Source organism: Electrophorus electricus, chromosome 1 (assembly GCF_041902795.1).
Source record: "Electrophorus electricus isolate QZ-2024a chromosome 1, ASM4190279v1, whole genome shotgun sequence".
Taxonomy (NCBI): domain Eukaryota; kingdom Metazoa; phylum Chordata; class Actinopteri; order Gymnotiformes; family Gymnotidae; genus Electrophorus; species Electrophorus electricus.
In genome coordinates, this window is record NC_137497.1 from 17745892 (window position 1) to 17768684 (window position 22793).

General features: G+C 43.3%; 1 protein-coding gene across 1 annotated transcript; it reads right to left on the reverse strand.

Moving 5' to 3' along the window:
• Positions 1–1409: 1409 nt before the first annotated feature.
• Positions 1410–22779, reverse strand: LOC145659453 (uncharacterized). Its single transcript, XM_081722158.1, has 6 exons — positions 22602–22779; positions 22056–22346; positions 10235–10251; positions 9562–9639; positions 8279–8452; positions 1410–1463 (listed from the first exon to the last, which is right to left on the reverse strand). The coding sequence occupies exons 1-6, from the start codon at positions 22729–22731 to the stop codon at positions 1410–1412; spliced, it is 744 nt and encodes a 247-aa protein (XP_081578284.1). The 5' UTR covers positions 22732–22779.
• Between the last annotated feature and the right edge of the window lie 14 nt (positions 22780–22793).

Sequence of the window (22793 nt, forward strand, 5' to 3'; positions counted from 1 at the left end):
CAGTTCCATTGTTCCTGCACGTATGCAATGGCACAATTCATTATCTAATAAAGAATAGCACTTAAAAACCCAATTAAGCATAACATCTGACTTCCTGATCTGTTCATGATCAGATAATTATGAAGTCAGAGCTTAGATACATCTTATAAATGATCACTAATATATTAATTCATGATGAATAACACTAACTCATTAGTTCATGATTAGTTCATTATGAATTACAAGCATATAAATGCTCTATAAACTATCGTTATTATAAAGTGTGAGCCTTAAATGCTTCATGCCCTCTCCATTCCCTCTTCTCTGACCTGTCTCCCAGATGGAGGGACGAACTAACACTCTTGCTTTCTTCAAACATAGACTGGACTCATTTATTTGTGGAGTATTTTAAGATTATTTGTTTGTACAGTAGTTAAAGAGTACTTATTTGTGGAGTATTTAAGAATATTTATTTATGGACTATTTTAAGAGCATTTATTTGTAGAGTATTTTAATCCTGCACATATGGAAATATCATTGCAATGGTCCACTAGTAAAGACACACGGATACACTCCTAGTGGATACAAAAGAAAAGGTATTTATTGGCTCTCAATATGCAGTGCAAACAAAAAGCCATATCCAATAAAAAACAAACAAAAATATTCAAAAAAAGGAAAATGCAGTATTTACAAGTATTTACAAGTTCAAGGGGAAAAAATCCCGCAATCATAAATTCTCCAACATCAATCAACTTCAAAACACAACTCTAGTGAATTTTCCCTTAGAAACATATATAAGGAAACATCACCACAGGAAATTATGTGACATCACTTCCTTTCTTTGGGAAGGAAAATTCCCCATAAAAGTCCCCTTCAACACAGGCTACAGTTTCTTTTCACTCTAAAACAACATGGAAGCTTCTCCACAAAAGTAATCACAGGTAAGTTAATTTTTCTCTTTATCTACTTTGTTTTACCGACTTAGTTAAAATAAACAAACTTTCCTGGCAAGATAAACATTAAACTTAAACTCCAGAAACAAAATTATAAGAACAATATTTAATCTCAAATACTTACAGTACCTTTCTCTAATGAGTGTGGGGAATCATACGTGACATCCCTCTGCCCAACACAAAACAACCCATGTTGAGTTTCATGATAAAGTCCTCAGGAACGGCTGTGGAAAAAACTTTACTGATACATTGGTCTGGACTCAACCCATGTATCACTCATTCAGGAATCTGAAATTGGCCTTGTGCTCTGCTCTAGCACTTGGCCTACCAAATTATAATCTGACCTTCCACCTTTACGTTTCTGAAAACGGCTCCACAGCCATGGGTGTCCTGGCCCAGGAGCATGGTGGCAGTTATCACCCTGTGGCCTACCTTTCCAAACCTTTTGATTCGGTCGTTCAAGGCATGCCGGCCTGCTTACGCGCCGTGGCTGCCGCTGCCCTGCTGGTCACTGACGTAGAGAAATTGGCACTGTCTCATCCAATGGTTCTTCACACTTCACATCAAGTTATTACTATTCTGAATAACATTCAAACACAGCACATGACAGCACAGCAACGTTCAGGCCTTGAGGCCATCCTCTGTGCCACTCGGAACTTAACCATTAAATCACACATGACCCTGCGCTCACCTGCTAGTCTGTTACAATCATTTTTGACATCGCTAAATCATTCTGCTGACTCTGTGCCCCACGACTGCATGGAGGTTATTCATGAGTCCTCTAGCATGCGTTCTGAACTTTCTAGCACGTTGCTGGAAGGCAGCTATTACATTTTTGTAGATGGCTCATGTTTTAAACCGTCTGACTCTCAAATTGTCTGTGGTTATTCTGTCTGATTTCTGCGTAACCTCATTTGGGAGGCTCACTCTGTCCTTTACAGGTCTTCTCAAGCAGCTGAACTAATGGCATTGACCAGGGCCTGCCATCTATTCCAGGATCAGTTTGTCACCATATACACTGACTCCTGTTATGCGTTTGGGGTTGTTCATGACTTGGGTAAGATTTGGCACTCCAGGAGGTTCCGCAGCTCAGACGGTAAACCCATATCTAATCCAGGACTAGTCTCTGCACTTTTGTCTGCATGTACACTACCAGCTCGGCTGGCTATCGTAAAGGTCAAGGGTCATGACACAACCTCTGAATCTGAGCACAAGGTGGTCAGCAGTGTTGTGAGATCAGAATGATGCCCAGTGCCACCACCAATTGTCACCATTTGAGGTAATTTATGGTAGACTATTTACCACCCCATGTGCCAGAGGTAACCCAGGTGTTTTTCTTTGAGGTGACATGGACGTGATCCTGGTTGACTACACCAAAATGTTGATTGAGAAATTGAACAGTCCTCAGGCACCCAACGCAACGTTTCTGCTACACATTTGACTCCTGCAAATTAGCTGACAAACAGTTGCAGATATTCTTTTTAGCGTTATTACCTCAAAGTTTGAGAGTGGCGGGAGTGTAGCTCAGTGCTAGAGTGCATACTTTGCATGTCAGAGGTCCTTGGTTCCATACTCAGCACCTCCAGCCTAGTTGACTGATCTTTAGAACAACTGCATGTGCTTTAGAATTTAGATATATCCTCTCTAGAAGGGGTTCATTTTGGAAGCATATACAGCTGTGCTTTATGCTGATGCTCTCGATAGTGCACGATCAGCTTCCAATGACAGTTACTCATGAGTCAGAAGGCTGTCAATATTTTAGTAACTTCCAACCCTTTCAAGGCTTTTCTATTGTCAGACTTAAGGTGCAAGCTCGTGCATTGTTAAAGACCAGTTCATGACTTGCTTCTAAGGCATGATGGCCAAGTGGCAAGGTGTTAGTTTTGTAAACCAAAGCCCACAGTTTCAATCCCTGTTTGTGCCTTTCAGAAGATTGTATTCATCTGAGAGCTTCAACTTTGTTCATGGAAGCCAGACAAAGATGTGCTGAGGGTAAACATGTTTCTCCAAATCTCAGGCTCTTTTCTTTCTTGTTTTCCCCTCATGCTCTCTCTCCTTAGGGAAATAGTTCAGGGACACATACTCTTGTGTCATAAGTATCTGGCGAAAAGCCTTTATACAACATCCACCACTCTCCTAGCTCACCGCAAGCAGTAAAACACACACCACTTTGAGCCGCTCTCCTCCAGTCATATATCCTTCTTTGTTTATTTGTCGTGAATGCCGCCATAGCTTCAACGACTGGTGCAGTTGATCCAGTTTGGGTTAAAGATGATGGGTGTATCACATGAGCTTCATAAACCAGATGTTTCGACTCAAACAAACTGCACCTTGTTTTGTCCATTAATAAAACAAGATGTGGTCTTGACTGCATGGGCCTTAAAGTCTTGCCATGGTCCTCGTCTGAGAACGGAGGTCCATACAGAGATCCATAATAGCTGATGCTTTGTGGATAATTCCTGCCAGACTACTGGCTAGTGGAGTTGATGACAGATCTCACACTGGAGCTCTGCATTTCTGACAGGGTAGTCAGGGCAGTTTGCAATGTATCATTACAGTACACTGGAAAATAGAGAGCTTAGATCAGTGTAGGGGTGAATAGAGGGCTTAGATCAGTGTAGGGGTGAATAGAGGGCTTAGATCAGTGTAGGGGTGAATAGAGGGCTTAGATCAGTGTACTGGTGAATAGAGCGCTTAGATCAGTGTACTGGTGAATAGAGGGCTTAGATCAGTGTATAGAGGGGTGAATAGAGGGCTTAGATCAGTGTATAGAGGGGTGAATAGAGGGCTTAGATCAGTGTAGGGGTGAATAGAGGGCTTAGATCAGTGTACTGGTGAATAGAGCGCTTAGATCAGTGTACTGGTGAATAGAGGGCTTAGATCAGTGTAGGGGTGAATAGAGGGCTTAGATCAGTGTAGGGGTGAATAGAGGGCTTAGATCAGTGTAGGGGTGAATAGAGGGCTTAGATCAGTGTAGGGGTGAATAGAGGGCTTAGATCAGTGTACTGTGTGACACTCGTCTGTCCTCTGTAACAGCTGACCCTGATGCTTGGATTGGCTGGAATGGCCAAGTACTCTCTCAGTCAGCCAGGTGGGGTGGAAGGGCAGAGGGCAGAGGCCACAAGGTACAGGTGGAGAACGGGAGGTGCAGGTGGTGGAGGGCAGTGTTACCGAAGGCCAGCATGCAAGAATGAGAGTGAGAGAATGTGACATTGAGAGAGACAGATAGAGAGAGAGAATGTGAGAGTGTGTGTGTGTGTGTGTGTGTGTGTGTGTGTGTGTGAGCAGGAGGGAGAGAGAGTGAGAGAAAAAACACACAAACACACACACACCTGATAGTTAGACATGACATGACAGAAGAGTGAAAGGTTCATTCAGCCAATGCGAATGTTCTGCGTTCAATACTTAATTAAATCTATTTATTAACAATTTACTATTTGCCATACAGTAGACAGCTCTGCCTTGAGATCTGAAGTAAATTTATTTTTTATTTAATATAGAATGTAACGTGAAAAATAAATTCTGGTTTTAAAAAATTTCTCTTTTCTACCACTGTCAGTGTTACACACTACCACCTGTTAGTAGATCGACTCTGGTTTTGTAGATTAATTCCTTTGTCACTTTATCAGATGCCTAAATGACAGAAAAAATACATATACCCTCTGACAGCAGGTGAGTGTAAACAAGCAATGTTAACACAAACAACTCCACCAACAAACAAATATGTACAAGACAAGCCTTATAGGAGCAAAGAAACACAGAGGACCAAGGAGTGGAACTGATCGAGATGAAAATACATTTTTCAGGATTTGCTAAATTGCAGCTGTACCTAGAACAGCTTTATTGTTTTAGGATGGTTTGCACAGTTTTGGGGAGTTTTGTTGTTCTTTTTGTTTTGAATTTTTGTTGATAGAAATATCTGATTAGGGTTACAAAAAGCAGTGTGAACAGCAGGGCTCTTACACGTGTTTCTTGAACTTCCTGGGAGTCCCGTAAGGATGCAAGAATTCCCTGAACACGGATGTGATGATTTAAATGAAGGAGGAAACATTTTGATCAGTTTTTTAAATCTAAATGAAGTTAGCGTAAGTTCCAGTGCGATGACAGGCCTGTTGAAAGTCTTCCTTAGAACAAGGAAATGCCTCAGTGCACTTGGAAAACCTGCCTACAATCACTAGCAAATACTTCAACTGACCACAAGGTGGAATGTGCATAAAGTCTATCTGTAGACACTGAAAGGGATATTCTGGAGCCTGTAAGGCATCATATTTGGCTTGTGTTTTGCCCTGGTTGCTTCTGGCACAGGTTAAATAGCAATCTAGGAGGAGTTTTACAGTGAGACGTTTTGCAGGAATACAAAACTGTTTTTTGAATGCTAGCCATCACTCCCCCTTTGTGCAACATGTGAAATCCCATGAAAATGACACACAAGAAATGGAAAAATAGATTTAGGAAGGGTGACACGCCATTAGACCATTTTAATCAGGACTACAGCCCTAATCAACCCAATGAGAGCAGTCCTGTTGTGTACTCTGAGTTTGTAAGAAATGCAGATTGATATTATTCGGCACAAAGCAATGAGAAAACATGGCGATAGCTTCACACATCGAGGATATAGTGTATGGGCATGAGGGGGCATTAACAGCTGCCCAACGTGGAATCTCATCTGCTGAAGCATTGCCAGTGGCCGTGTCAGACTCAGAGGTTGTGTCATGACCCTTGACCATTACGATAGCCAGCCAAGCTGGTGGTGTACATGCAGACAAAGTTGCAGACACTAGTCCTGGATTAGAAATGGGCTTACCTTCCAAGATACGAAACCCCCGGAGCAACAAATCTTATTGAAGTCATGAGCAACCCCAAATGCATAACGGGAATCAGTGTAGATGGTGACAACCTGATCCCGGAGTAGAAATTTCACCCTGCTATAGAGAGTTGAGGTTAGTATAGAGGGTGGGTGTGGCATGCCGTCCACTCCTCCTCCAGAATATGTCGGTACAGACCCACTCACCTGATTAAGCCCTTCTCGAAGTGATAAAGTAATGCCTTAAACAATTCCTTTGGTGTTTTTGCTTATCTTTTTTTCATTGCTTTCACATGCTCTTCCTCTCTGCAATATGCAGGATGATCTGTTGCTTAAAATGATATGAAGTTTAGTTTATGGGATCAGTATACAACCTATCACTGTATTGGACACTTCTAGCTAGAGCAAGCTAAGCTCTGGTTAGTTCCTACAACTAACGTGAGCTAGCTACCTGTCCATCCATACGTTCAGTGAACAAATACGCGACAACTCAAGAGATCCAGCTCTGCACAACCGCACTGTTTCACAATACCAAGCCAGCTTGTGTACCCTGACAATTCTGTCTACTGGCTGTGATGCTGCGTTTTGTTCTGGCACTGTTAACATCACGAGGCAAGCGGCAGTACTGGGTCTGTGAACCTTTACTGTAAAAACATGGAAAAATGAAATTGCGTGCGTGTGTGTGCATGTGAGAGAGAGAGAGAAACTGGCAGACTCTCCTCCCCTCAAGGTCCGTTAGTAAAAAAAAAATTTCATCTGGAAATCTAAGTTGCTATATTGTGCTGTGTAATGTTAAGCGCAGCACAACAATGTCCTGTAGGTCACATAAATAACGTAAGTAGCCTAATGTCATAATAACAAATATGAACAGGAATGATCAACCACTACAAACAGCATGTTAAAATACTAAAAATAACGAGTTGATTACAAATCGAGTAAACATTTAGAAAGTGAAACTTAACCAGAAAACCCATATTCTATCATTTAACCAATGAAAGATAGAAAATCACAACAACAAAAAACAACACAATAACATGTCGAAAAGATCTGCGCTAACATTAACAAGCATCGCTGTCACCATAGCAACCACAGCAGCTGGGGTTTTTACACAGGATACAAGATTTCATGACATTGCGATTAGCAAAGTAACATTTTCAAAAGAAACATAAAATAAACAATAATATCTCTGTACCTTTGATGACATATAAACATGTAAAAATTGCTTGTTAGTATGTGTGTGTGTGTGTACTACCCATGTAATAATAAATTGTGAGTGCCAGTGAGAAGTCCCCAAAAAAAACACATGCACAATAAACGATGCTAAAGGACTCTTCAGCTGCAGTTTATTTCTGTACATATGATACACGCTGTTCTACAAGTTACACATGCTTTGGAATCATAACTCACTGTGTTGAAGTCTCTGTACAAATCAACACATTAAAGTTGGAAATCTTTGGAAACTGGGAAAGGTTTTTCATGCTGTTTTCTGTGTGGTGGAGTGATACAGGTGCAGATGCACACAGTATGAGTGTAATGTCTTGTGATAGTTACCCTCCACCACAGTGTGTTCATGGACTGTGGGTTTGAAATGCACATATGCTGTGTGTATATATATTTATATATGTATGTAAATTAAAACACAGGATTAACACAGAAAAGTTTGTATATTTTAACAAAGTAGGTAAAACAAAAGTATATTAAGAAAAAATGAACTTACCTGTGATTTTTTTGTGGAGAGTCTTCCATGTTGTCTTTGAAGGGGAGCTTTATGGGGAATTGTCCTGCTTAAAGACAGGAAGTGACATCACCCAATTTCCTGTTTTTCCTTGTATTAGTTTCCAAAGGAAATTTCAAGAGTGGAGTTTTGATGTTGACTTATTTTGGAGAATTTATGATTGCTGATTTTCTTTTATTGAACTTGTAACTTGTAAATGCTAAATTCTATTTTTTAAAACATTTTTGTTTGTTTTTGTAGTGATTGCCAGATGAATCCTTGAAGCTTTCCATCCAATTGGTTCAAAAAAAGGTTCATATCTGGAGGCTTCATGTGCACACAAACCCCCCTACTGGCTAAACCTTTATTGTCATTTCAACTATTTGTGATGGATCTCTTGGCTGTTTTGCACCAGTGACAGCATGGGAATAGTCACTGCCAACAATAGAAATAAAAACACCTTAATATGATTTTGTGTGGTTCATTCATTCATCTAATCTGTTTTTGATGTGTAGGTAATGGTTTTGGAGGTCTACTAGTGTCAAAAAACAGGTTGATTTCAGTCAATGTTTAAATAAACCAAATAGGACATGAGATGTTTATGTTGAGATGTTCTTAAGACTGTTGCAGTGTTGTTCAAAGATGGGAAAATGGTTATGCTTATGAATACTGTGGTGACTTTATTCACTTTTATTAAGAAATAATATTTTTTCCACTGTGCTTGGACGCAGTTGGTTTCTCTGTTTGAAAATAACTTCCCTGGCTTTGAAGAAAACACTTTCACATGGTACTGAGGAGGCAGAGGTGCACAAGTATCCCACAGCAAACCTGTAGAGATTTGGATATATGCACCTCTGCCTCTGCCAGTACTGGAGGGGATCCTGTGTTCTGCTTTTCTTCAGTTCTGCCAGGTCTGCACTTCAACTGTGGCATCAGCAGTGACATTGTGTGTTCTTCTGGCCTCCATGAATGTGGCATCAAAATCACACCACAGTTTGTTTCCTGAGAAGCAAAACCAGATAATATGAATGAGGTCATAACTCTGAAATTGACTTTAATCCAATGCAAAAATATTAACCAGGTCTTTCAGCTACAGCATCTTGTGATGTTGAAGCTGCAGCTGGTATTGAATGTGACTGTCTAGACCCTATTACATTGGTACATTCAAAGGTGAGTTGTTTTATTCCTTTATCTGCCTTTTTTGGGCTAAAGGATCCAAGTGATTTGTATCTTGGGTCTAGCAGCGTTCCCAGCGATATAATGCTCATGCTGTGTGGAGCTTTTCCCTAAGGAGCCTGATGAGGTCTCTCCCAGTTCACTAGCTACTGGGACCGTTGCCTTTGCTGCCTCTTCCTGGAGCATCTTTTCCACCATTTTCAATAATAGCACCACTTTGGAGCCAGATACCTTTTTCTCCTCTGACAGCACCACAGTGGCCGTGTGAAAAGGAGACAGTATAGACAGGAGCTCACAAACATTATTGTACTCATCAGAGGTCAGCGCAGGAATACCAGTTTGTAAGCCTGCCAATGCTTACAGGCTCCCTGAGTTCTACTAATCGCTCCAGCATTTGAAAGCTGCTGTACCACCTTGTTTCAACCTCCTGAATCAGTTTCTTTTTTGGTTTTCCCATACGCTCTTGAACAAGGTCCAGCTTCTCCTTTAACAATAAAAACCTAAACGTTACATATGTAGCAATATAAAACAATGTGTAAACAAATGTGAAAATAATGTTACTAACTTTGACAGTTGTGCTGCTTCTAAAATAGCCCACCAGCTTCCTTGCCTTTGTAGGAATGGCAGACAGCACTGGGATTAGTTCAAGAGCTTTTTTAACAACTATATTCAGGGTGTAAGCAATGCAGAAGGCATGATGCAGCTTCAGCTGTTTACCACAGGCAATCATATCAGATGCGCCATCAGTAACTAGGCATGTTACTTTGGATTTTATTTCCCATTCTTCCATAAGAGAGGATTTCACACAGGCCAAATTTTCAGCTGTGTGCGCCTGTGGGAATTTCACTACACCGAGTAATGTGGACTTCAGTCATGTGTTGTCATCTATAAAATGGCAGGTCACACCCAAGTAGTTTGTCTGCTGTCACACTCACTGCAGGAACTTTCTGGACCTCAACTTTGGTCTTCTCTTTCTCTTGTTGATATTTGGTCTCAACCATGGCCTTTGCGGTCTAAAGGGAAGGAAGAAAATATTATTTTTTTAATACTACTCTCATAATTTATCCATGTCACCACACATACTTTCCTAGTTGGGAAAATATAGATTGGATCAAATTTTGCTACTAAATCCCTGAAGCCTTTATCCTCAACTGTGCTAAATGGCTGTGTGTCTCTAACAATCATGAAGACCAAAGCCTCATCCAGCTCTTCCTTTCTGGTCACTGCTTTGTAAAGATTAGATTACACTTTGTCATTTTTACACTTTGTAATCCAATCCAAACTGCAAATAACATGTAAGGTGCAGAGAATAATGCAGTATATAAATATATATATACACAGTATATACACATTATATTTTTATATATATATATATATATATATATATATATATATATATATATATATATGCATATTAATGTTAACAGTGAATAAAATTAAATTAGGTTATGGTTTAATTACAGTATTTGCATGTCAGAAGTCATTACATGAACATGTGCACATGTTTTGTTTTTATTTTGTGATGTGTGTGAGGAATGTAGCATCGTGGTCAATGTCATTATTATGATGGGTGATTAACAAATATGAAAATTGGAAATGCATACCCACCTTGGCTGGATCCAACTCTATCCCCCTCATTATACATGACAAGTACAGTAACATAGATGAGGTGTTGTTGTTGTATCCCAGTGGTTTGGAATGGAAAAAAAAAACGACTTGTGAATATTATAGTAGTAACACATTTCATTAATTACAGGCATATTATGTGCAATACCTTATTTGTAGAGATCTGCTCAAAGTGTTTCCATACAGGGGAAACCCTTTTCCTTTTAGCAGGCTCCATGAAAACAAGCTCATCAATGTCACAGGCAAATTGACAGAACACAAACATGCAAATTTTGCATGGATCCATTGCGCTTTATGTGTGTTCATAAATTGTGCCAACACTCGAAATGCTTCCTGAACCAGTGAGGTTTCAGGCATCATCAGTGACGTCATTCATCCTTAAAGAAGCAAGCCTCGATACATGTTTCATAAAAGACTTCCTGGAGCTCTCGACATGTGCTCCGAAGCCTCGGCACAGTAGGGGCCATCACTAGTATCTCACTTGGAGTGAGGAGTAGGAGTGAAGGGTGAGAGTGAGGAGTAGGAGTGTGGGGTGAGAGTGAGAGGTGAGAGTGAGGGATGAGAGTGAGTAGGAGTGAGGGGTGAGAGTGAGTAGGAGTGAGGGGTGAGAGTGAGGAGTAGGAGTGAGAGTGAGGGTTGACAGTGAGTAGGAATGAGGGGAGAGAGTGAGGGGTGAGATTGAGGAGGGGGGTGAAAGTAAGGAGTAGGAGTGATGAGTGAGAGTGAGGTGTGAGAGTGAGTAGGAGTGATGGGTGAGTGAGGAGTAGGAGTGAGCAGTGATAGTGAGGGGTGAAAGTGGGTAGGTGTGAGGGGTGAGAGAGTAAGTAGGAGTGAGGGGTGAGAATGAGAAGTGAGAGTGAGGGGTGAGAGAGTAAATAGGAGTGAAGGGTGAGAATGAGGAGTAGAAGTGAGGGGTGTGAGCCACTCAAACTAGGAGGTGCACCATATTAAAAACATCAAGGAAGCATTAACAAGAGAGCCTGACATTCTACCCGACTCACATGAACATGTAGGGAATTCCACAGCAGATATTTAAAAAATAAATGTTTTGTTTTAGTTGAGAGGAAATTCAACTATGAAATTTAAAACAAGCCTCGTAAGATGTTTATTGTAATCTAATCTGGATTCACAACCGCATGAGATGAATTTCTCAGATGTGTTTTCTTCTTCTCTTTCCCCCTGGTTTGCTTTAGTCTGTTGTCCAGTTTGTGGACATAGTGCCCATCACTTGTGAAACAGAATGTATGTCATGAATAAATGTCTTGTTTGGTCCTTCCTATTGTCCGTCTCTATGGTTTCCTTTCTCATGTTTCACTTTTCCAGTCCTGTTCCAGTCCCTGTTTTGGTTTTCACTGTTCATGATTTGCACCTGCGCCTTGTTTAGTGTTCATTAGTTCAAGTATTTAAACCCTGTGTGGTTCCCTGTGTTTTTGCTGTTCATTGCGTGTGTTTGTGTGGAATGTATTGCATGTATTGCATGTATTGCATGTATTGCATGTATTGCATGTATTGCATGTATTGCATGTATTGCATGTACTGCATGTATTGCATGTATTGCATGTATTGCAAGCTCGTCTTTGTTTCTAAGCCTCTGTTTATGTTAGCCTGTTTGATTCTAGCTGTTTTGTTTTTCCTTAACTCCGTATGTTACTTCTTTCTGTTATAGCTGCTTTCCCTGTTTGCCTTCGTGTGCTTTTGGTTTGTGTTTCCTAGGCTTTGTTATCCTAGCCCTTGTTTTTGTTATGTATTCTAGGACCCTGGACTACTCTGACTACAACTCTGGATTTGCCCCTAAGAAATCTCGCTCTCCTCCGCACATGCGACCACCTCATTACCGCTCACCATTACAATAACCTGAACAATAAGGGGAACTCTTAAATAAAACATGTTGACAAATGGCAACTAAACTATTTAAACTATTCAAAGATACTACAGACAAAATTGTCTGTTTTTCCATGACTTGACAAAAGTATTTACAGTTGCATTAAATTACATCACAGGATCGCATAGTAATATTTCCATAAACATATTTACAGTACTGGGCAGATCCTCTTATAGTGATTGATACATATTCATCAATATGACAGCATGTGTCCTCTCTGAGGATCAAACCTTACTGTACCTGCTCTACCAGGTGAGCTTCAGGAGCGCTCTAATCATGTATACATACACTGATCTTTGACCCCTGAATGGGACAGAGAAAGGCAGTGCGGATCTGTGTGTGTGTGTGTGTGTGTGTGTGTGTATTTAAACATACAGAGTTATAATTATATGTGTATGTACAAGATTGGTCACTGTGACAAGATCAAGAGGGATTGTGGGATCAAATTCAATCAAATTCAATCAGGAAGTAACTAGTACAGTGATGGAGAACTGTTTAGAAATCAAACTAAAACAAATCTGGATCTTGTAGAGAGATATTGTTGTAAATGTAGAATAGAAACATACTCAGAGTTCAAAGTGAATGAACCAGTGGAGAGAATGAGCTACACAAAGGGGGGGGGGGTGTACACAACAACAACAACAACAACAACAACAACCACCACCCTGATCACCACCTGTGCTCCGTCATAACTATGATCACTGCTGAAGCTCCAGTCTGTCATATTAACACACAGCATAATTACTGCACCATCACTGACTACATTTACATATTAACACACAGCATAATTACTATACCATCACTGACTACATTTACATATTAACACACAGCATAATTACTGCACCATCACTGACTACATTTACATATTAACACACAGCATAATTAGTATACCATCACTGACTACATTTACATATTAACACACAGCATAATTACTGCACCATCACTGACTACATCTACATATTAACACACAGCATAATTACTGCACCATCACTGACTACATTTACATATTAACACACAGCATAATTACTATACCATCACTGATTACATTTACATATTAACACACAGCATAATTACTGCACCATCACTGACTACATCTACATATTAACACACAGCATAATTACTGCACCATCACTGACTACATCTACATATTAACACACAGCATAATTACTGCACCATCACTGACTACATTTACTTATTAACACACAGCATAATTACTGCACCATCACTGACTACATCTACATATTAACACACAGCATAATTACTGCACCTTCACTGACTACATTTACTTATTAACACACAGCATAATTACTACAGTAAACAGTGGTACTGAGGCTGAAGTATTTGTTGATTTATTGAGGGTCGGCTGTAGAGGGATTGAGCTTCAGGAGCAGACAAGGCCAAACTAAAAAAAAAAAACATAAGACACACTAGAAATAAAACTACTACTACTATTATTATTATTATTATTATTATTATTATTATTGGTTACATTTATTTAGCACCTTTCTCAAACTCAAGGACACTTTACAGACAGAAATCATCTTTTATTCTCAAATCACTGATAGACTGATGAGAAGCGGCAGCCAATTTACACACACAGTCTGTCAGAAACTACAGACCCCTGTGGGACTGAAGGGTGCAGGGGAAGGGGAGGAGGTTCAGACCAGGACAGAGCAGCACCCATAGCTGGACATATACACACACACACGTAGAGCAGCACCCTTAGCTGGACATATACACACACACGTAGAGCACCACCCATAGCTGGACATACACACATACGTAGAGCACCACCCATAGCTGGACATATACACACACACGTAGAGCACCACCCATAGCTGGACATACACACACACACGTAGAGCACCACCCATAGCTGGACATACAAACACATACGTAGAGCACCACCCATAGCTGGACATACACACACACACGTAGAGCACCACCCATAGCTGGACATACACACACACACGTAGAGCACCACCCATAGCTGGACATACACACACACACGTAGAGCACCACCCATAGCTGGACATACACACACATACGTAGAGCACCACCCATAGCTGGACATACACACACATACGTAGAGCACCACCCATAGCTGGACATACACACACATACGTAGAGCAGCACCCATAGCTGGACATATACACACATACGTAGAGCAGCACCCATAGCTGGACATATACACACATACGTAGAGCAGCACCCATAGCTGGACATATACACACATACGTAGAGCAGCACCCATAGCTGGACATATACACACACACGTAGAGCAGCACCCATAGCTGGACATATACACACATACGTAGAGCACCACCCATAGCTGGACATACACACATACGTAGAGCACCACCCATAGCTGGACATACACACATACGTAGAGCAGCACCCATAGCTGGACATATACACACATACGTAGAGCACCACCCATAGCTGGACATACACACACACACGTAGAGCACCACCCATAGCTGGACATATACACACACACGTAGAGCACCACCCATAGCTGGACATACACACATACGTAGAGCAGCACCCATAGCTGGACATATACACACATACTTAGAGCACCACCCATAGCTGGACATACACACACACACGTAGAGCACCACCCATAGCTGGACATACACACATACGTAGAGCAGCACCCATAGCTGGACATATACACACATACTTAGAGCACCACCCATAGCTGGACATACACACACACACGTAGAGCACCACCCATAGCTGGACATACACACACATATGTAGAGCACCACCCATAGCTGGACATACACACACACACGTAGAGCACCACCCATAGCTGGACATACACACACATACGTAGAGCACCACCCATAGCTGGACATACACACACATACGTAGAGCACCACCCATAGCTGGACATACACACACATACGTAGAGCACCACCCATAGCTGGACATACACACACATACGTAGAGCACCACCCATAGCTGGACATATACACACATACGTAGAGCAGCACCCATAGCTGGACATATACACACATACGTAGAGCAGCACCCATAGCTGGACATATACACACATACGTAGAGCAGCACCCATAGCTGGACATATACACACATACGTAGAGCAGCACCCATAGCTGGACATACACACACATACGTAGAGCAGCACCCATAGCTGGACATACACACACACACGCAGAGCACCACCCATAGCTGGACATACACACATACGTAGAGCACCACCCATAGCTGGACATATACACACATACGTAGACCACCACCCATAGCTGGACATACACACACACACGTAGAGCACCACCCATAGCTGGACATATACACACACACACGTAGAGCAGCACCCATAGCTGGACATATACACACATACGTAGAGCACCACCCATAGCTGGACATACACACACACACGTAGAGCACCACCCATAGCTGGACATATACACACACACACGTAGAGCACCACCCATAGCTCGACATACACACACACACGTAGAGCACCACCCATAGCTCGACATACACACATACGTAGAGCACCACCCATAGCTGGACATATACACACACACGTAGAGCACCACCCATAGCTGGACATACACACACACACGTAGAGCACCACCCATAGCTGGACATACAAACACATACGTAGAGCACCACCCATAGCTGGACATACACACACACACGTAGAGCACCACCCATAGCTGGACATACACACACACACGTAGAGCACCACCCATAGCTGGACATACACACACATACGTAGAGCACCACCCATAGCTGGACATACACACACATACGTAGAGCACCACCCATAGCTGGACATACACACACATACGTAGAGCAGCACCCATAGCTGGACATATACACACATACGTAGAGCAGCACCCATAGCTGGACATATACACACATACGTAGAGCAGCACCCATAGCTGGACATATACACACATACGTAGAGCAGCACCCATAGCTGGACATATACACACATACGTAGAGCAGCACCCATAGCTGGACATATACACACATACGTAGAGCACCACCCATAGCTGGACATACACACACACGTAGAGCACCACCCATAGCTGGACATATACACACATACGTAGAGCACCACCCATAGCTGGACATATACACACATACGTAGAGCAGCACCCATAGCTGGACATATACACACATACGTAGAGCAGCACCCATAGCTGGACATATACACACATACGTAGAGCAGCACCCATAGCTGGACATATACACACACACGTAGAGCAGCACCCATAGCTGGACATATACACACATACGTAGAGCACCACCCATAGCTGGACATACACACATACGTAGAGCACCACCCATAGCTGGACATACACACATACGTAGAGCACCACCCATAGCTGGACATACACACACACACGTAGAGCACCACCCATAGCTGGACATATACACACACACGTAGAGCACCACCCATAGCTGGACATACACACATACGTAGAGCAGCACCCATAGCTGGACATACACACACACACACACACACACACACACACAGAGCACCACCCATAGCTGGACATACACACACACGCAGAGCACCACCCATAGCTGGACATACACACACACACAGAGCACCAACCATAGCTGGACATATACACACACACAGAGCATCAACCATAGCTGGACATATACAAACACACAGAGCACCACCCATAGCTGGACATACACACACACACACACACACACAGAGCACCACCCATAGCTGGACATACACACATACGTAGAGCACCACCCATAGCTGGACATATACACACATACGTAGAGCACCACCCATAGCTGGACATATACACACACACACGTAGAGCAGCACCCATAGCTGGACATATACACACACACGTAGAGCACCACCCATAGCTGGACATACACACATACGTAGAGCAGCACCCATAGCTGGACATATACACACATACGTAGAGCACCACCCATAGCTGGACATACACACACACACGTAGAGCACCATCCATAGCTGGACATACACACATACGTAGAGCAGCACCCATAGCTGGACATATACACACATACGTAGAGCACCACCCATAGCTGGACATACACACACATATGTAGAGCACCACCCATAGCTGGACATACACACACACACGTAGAGCACCACCCATAGCTGGACATACACACACACACGTAGAGCACCACCCATAGCTGGACATACACACACACACGTAGAGCACCACCCATAGCTGGACATACACACACATACGTAGAGCACCACCCATAGCTGGACATACACACACATACGTAGAGCACCACCCATAGCTGGACATACACACACATACGTAGAGCACCACCCATAGCTGGACATACACACACATACGTAGAGCACCACCCATAGCTGGACATACACACACATACGTAGAGAAGCACCCATAGCTGGACATATACACACATACGTAGAGCAGCACCCATAGCTGGACATACACACATACGTAGAGCACCACCCATAGCTGGACATATACACACATACGTAGAGCAGCACCCATAGCTGGACATATACACACATACGTAGAGCAGCACCCATAGCTGGACATATACACACATACGTAGAGCAGCACCCATAGCTGGACATACATACACACGTAGAGCAGCACCCATAGCTGGACATACACACATACGTAGAGCACCACCCATAGCTGGACATATACACACATACGTAGAGCAGCACCCATAGCTGGACATATACACATACGTAGAGCACCACCCATAGCTGGACATATACACACATACGTAGAGCACCACCCATAGCTGGACATATACACACATACGTAGAGCAGCACCCATAGCTGGACATATACACATACGTAGAGCAGCACCCATAGCTGGACATGTACACACATACGTAGAGCAGCACCCATAGCTGGACATGTACACACATACGTAGAGCAGCACCCATAGCTGGACATATACACACATACGTAGAGCAGCACCCATAGCTGGACATATACACACATACGTAGAGCAGCACCCATAGCTGGACATATACACACACACGTAGAGCACCACCCATAGCTGGACATACACACATACGTAGAGCACCACCCATAGCTGGACATATACACACACACACGCAGAGCAGCACCCATAGCTGGACATATACACACACACACGCAGAGCAGCACCCATAGCTGGACATATACACACACACCCAGAGCACCACCCATAGCTGGACATACACACACACACACACACACACAGAGCACCACCCATAGCTGGACATACACACACACGCAGAGCACCACCCATAGCTGGACATACACACACACACAGAGCACCAACCATAGCTGGACATATACAAACACACAGAGCACCACCCATAGCTGGACATATACACACATACGTAGAGCAGCACCCATAGCTGGACATATACACATACGTAGAGCAGCACCCATAGCTGGACATGTACACACATACGTAGAGCAGCACCCATAGCTGGACATATACACACATACGTAGAGCACCACCCATAGCTGGACATATACACACATACGTAGAGCAGCACCCATAGCTGGACATATACACACACACGTAGAGCACCACCCATAGCTGGACATACACACATACGTAGAGCACCACCCATAGCTGGACATACACACACACACGTAGAGCAGCACCCATAGCTGGACATACACACACACACGCAGAGCAGCACCCATAGCTGGACATATACACACACACACGCAGAGCAGCACCCATAGCTGGACATATACACACACACGCAGAGCACCACCCATAGCTGGACATACACACACACACACACACACACACACACACACACACACACAGAGCACCACCCATAGCTGGACATACACACACACGCAGAGCACCACCCATAGCTGGACATACACACACACACAGAGCACCAACCATAGCTGGACATATACACACACACAGAGCATCAACCATAGCTGGACATATACAAACACACAGAGCACCACCCATAGCTGGACATACACACACACACACACACACACAGAGCACCACCCATAGCTGGACATACACACATACGTAGAGCACCACCCATAGCTGGACATATACACACATACGTAGAGCACCACCCATAGCTGGACATATACACACACACACGTAGAGCAGCACCCATAGCTGGACATATACACACACACGTAGAGCACCACCCATAGCTGGACATACACACATACGTAGAGCAGCACCCATAGCTGGACATATACACACATACGTAGAGCACCACCCATAGCTGGACATACACACACACACGTAGAGCACCACCCATAGCTGGACATATACACACACACGTAGAGCACCACCCATAGCTGGACATACACACATACGTAGAGCAGCACCCATAGCTGGACATATACACACATACGTAGAGCACCACCCATAGCTGGACATACACACACATATGTAGAGCACCACCCATAGCTGGACATACACACACACACACACGTAGAGCACCACCCATAGCTGGACATACACACACACACGTAGAGCACCACCCATAGCTGGACATACACACACACACGTAGAGCACCACCCATAGCTGGACATACACACACATACGTAGAGCACCACCCATAGCTGGACATACACACACATACGTAGAGCACCACCCATAGCTGGACATACACACACATACGTAGAGCACCACCCATAGCTGGACATATACACACATACGTAGAGCAGCACCCATAGCTGGACATATACACACATACGTAGAGCAGCACCCATAGCTGGACATACACACATACGTAGAGCACCACCCATAGCTGGACATATACACACATACGTAGAGCAGCACCCATAGCTGGACATATACACACATACGTAGAGCAGCACCCATAGCTGGACATATACACACATACGTAGAGCAGCACCCATAGCTGGACATACATACACACGTAGAGCAGCACCCATAGCTGGACATACACACATACGTAGAGCACCACCCATAGCTGGACATATACACACATACGTAGAGCAGCACCCATAGCTGGACATATACACATACGTAGAGCACCACCCATAGCTGGACATATACACACATACGTAGAGCACCACCCATAGCTGGACATATACACACATACGTAGAGCAGCACCCATAGCTGGACATATACACATACGTAGAGCAGCACCCATAGCTGGACATGTACACACATACGTAGAGCAGCACCCATAGCTGGACATATACACACATACGTAGAGCAGCACCCATAGCTGGACATATACACACATACGTAGAGCAGCACCCATAGCTGGACATATACACACACACGTAGAGCACCACCCATAGCTGGACATACACACATACGTAGAGCACCACCCATAGCTGGACATATACACACACACACGCAGAGCAGCACCCATAGCTGGACATATACACACACACACGCAGAGCAGCACCCATAGCTGGACATATACACACACACCCAGAGCACCACCCATAGCTGGACATACACACACACACACACACACACAGAGCACCACCCATAGCTGGACATACACACACACGCAGAGCACCACCCATAGCTGGACATACACACACACACAGAGCACCAACCATAGCTGGACATATACAAACACACAGAGCACCACCCATAGCTGGACATACACACACACACACACACAGAGCACCAACCATAGCTGGACACACTCAAATCACTCACAGACAGATGAGAAGCAGCAGCCAATTTACACACAGTGTTCTCTCTATTAGAAACTACAGGAGAACCAGGTGTAGGAGAAGGGGAGGAGGTTCAGACCAAGACAGAGCACCAACCATCACTGAACATACACACACACATACACACACACACACACACACACACACACACACACACACACACACACACACACATCTATCTTTATCTATATTCATGCACAACTCACATTGATACAGGACAGTTTGAGTATCCAATCATCCTAACCTCCATGTTTTTGGGAGGATTCCAGAGGAAACCTACGCAGATACAGGGAGAACATGGAAACTCCACCCAGATAGGGACTCGACCCCCACACAGACACAAGAACACCACGGAAACTCCACCCAGATAGGGACTCGAAGGCTGAGAGGCAAACATGCCAACCACCAAGCCCTTCTGTCCAAACAACCAACTGTCCCAAATGAACACAAACAAAATTAAGTACAATAACCCTCCCTACTCCCAAAAACTAATAAACAGAAGTAAAGAACTGAGCAAATAAAAAAGGTGTCAAACTCCAAACTTCCCAACTACGATTCACGCAGGACTACTACAATACACTATACACAGAATAATATTTACAACAGTGAACACGTCCAGAAAAAGGGGAAGCAGAGGCCCAAAACCACAACAATCATCAAACACTCACTGAACAAACAACCAGCTTCAGCAACAGTGAAGATGTATCTCTGTCTGTCGCTTCTTCCCAGTCTTCCCCTTATATTCCCCTTATGCGCTGGGTAGAATGAGGCAGCCAATCAAGACAACACCGCAGCCGAGAACAATTCCAGCACAGGACAGAAGACTTGATCAAGTGGAGGAGGAGCATCAAGAAGGGGACGTAAACAAACACAAATTTTTCCCACTCAATCACTCTTTTGTTTTGGTATCAGCAAGCAAGCATCACACCAAGTGGTGTAAAACATCAGTGGCTGGATTCAACATGTCCATCCACCTCAAAGAGTCCAGTGAAAATCAACCAGGTCCACATGCTCTATTGGGGATATACTTTGATAAACAGGACCTCAACTAAGACCAAGACCTCAAACTATGACACTCAGTTCACGCTGTTTACATGATCCCAGCATTCATAGTCTAACTAATATGGAACCACGGATGTGCATGTAAACATAATTACTGATACTACGCACACCCCCCTCCCCAACAAAAAGTAACTAGGCAACATTAAAATCACAGTAACCATACTTACCTTCCACAGTAACTGTGTATGTCTGTATAATCTCTTCATGCTTAGTGTCTCTGATGATGTAAACTCCACTATCAGATGGTGTGGTTCCTTGCAGCTCCACAGCAGAGATAAGCAACACTCTCTGAGTGTATTCAGGTTTACACTTCAGTGAGTGTCCAGCCACTGTACAGATCTGTCCACTAGAGGGAGCAGCTGCACCTGTGCTGTTATAAATCACCTCCACTGACTCTGATATGAGCAAATCCAGCACCAGAGGTTCACCAGGCTTAATCTGAACTGAAGAATTACAGGCTTTGGAAAAAACAATTAGAAACTTCAATGTAATATACAACTGATTTGACCATGTAACCTCAGAACGGCAAATCTGATATAAACATTTAAACGTTACATACAAGCTCCTTCTGTTTTTCCCCACATATCTGATATTTGAAGTTTACAATTCTATGTTCTACTTAGAACATACTCTAAGTTCTACTTAAAGTTCTCTCTGTCTACATAAATAATGGTTTAGTAACAATAACTAGGTAATCCATTGAGGACACTTACCCTCTATCTGTAGACTCACATCACAGAGCTCTTGACCTTTACAGGCGCAGGTGTACAAGGACCTCTTAGTGTAATCAGCATCAGTGATGGTGAGGGAGAGATCTCCCTTCAGGTACTGATCATGGGACATGTGAAATCCCTCCTCTGACTGGCAGGATGTCTGGTTACACTGAGCCAGTACGTCATGTGGTT

Bases quoted from the DNA above. Each gene is read 5' to 3' on its own strand.
- LOC145659453 (XM_081722158.1), bottom strand. From the start codon at position 22,731: ATGTCCCATGATCAGTACCTGAAGGGAGATCTCTCCCTCACCATCACT. The intron at 8,453-9,561 runs GTGAGTGTGACA...TTTGCTTCTCAG, and splicing joins AGGTCCAGAAAGTTCCTGCA to GAAACAAACTGTGGTGTGAT. The intron at 1,464-8,278 runs GTTTGCTGTGGG...TGGATGAGACAG, and splicing joins ATATATCCAAATCTCTACAG to TGCCAATTTCTCTACGTCAG.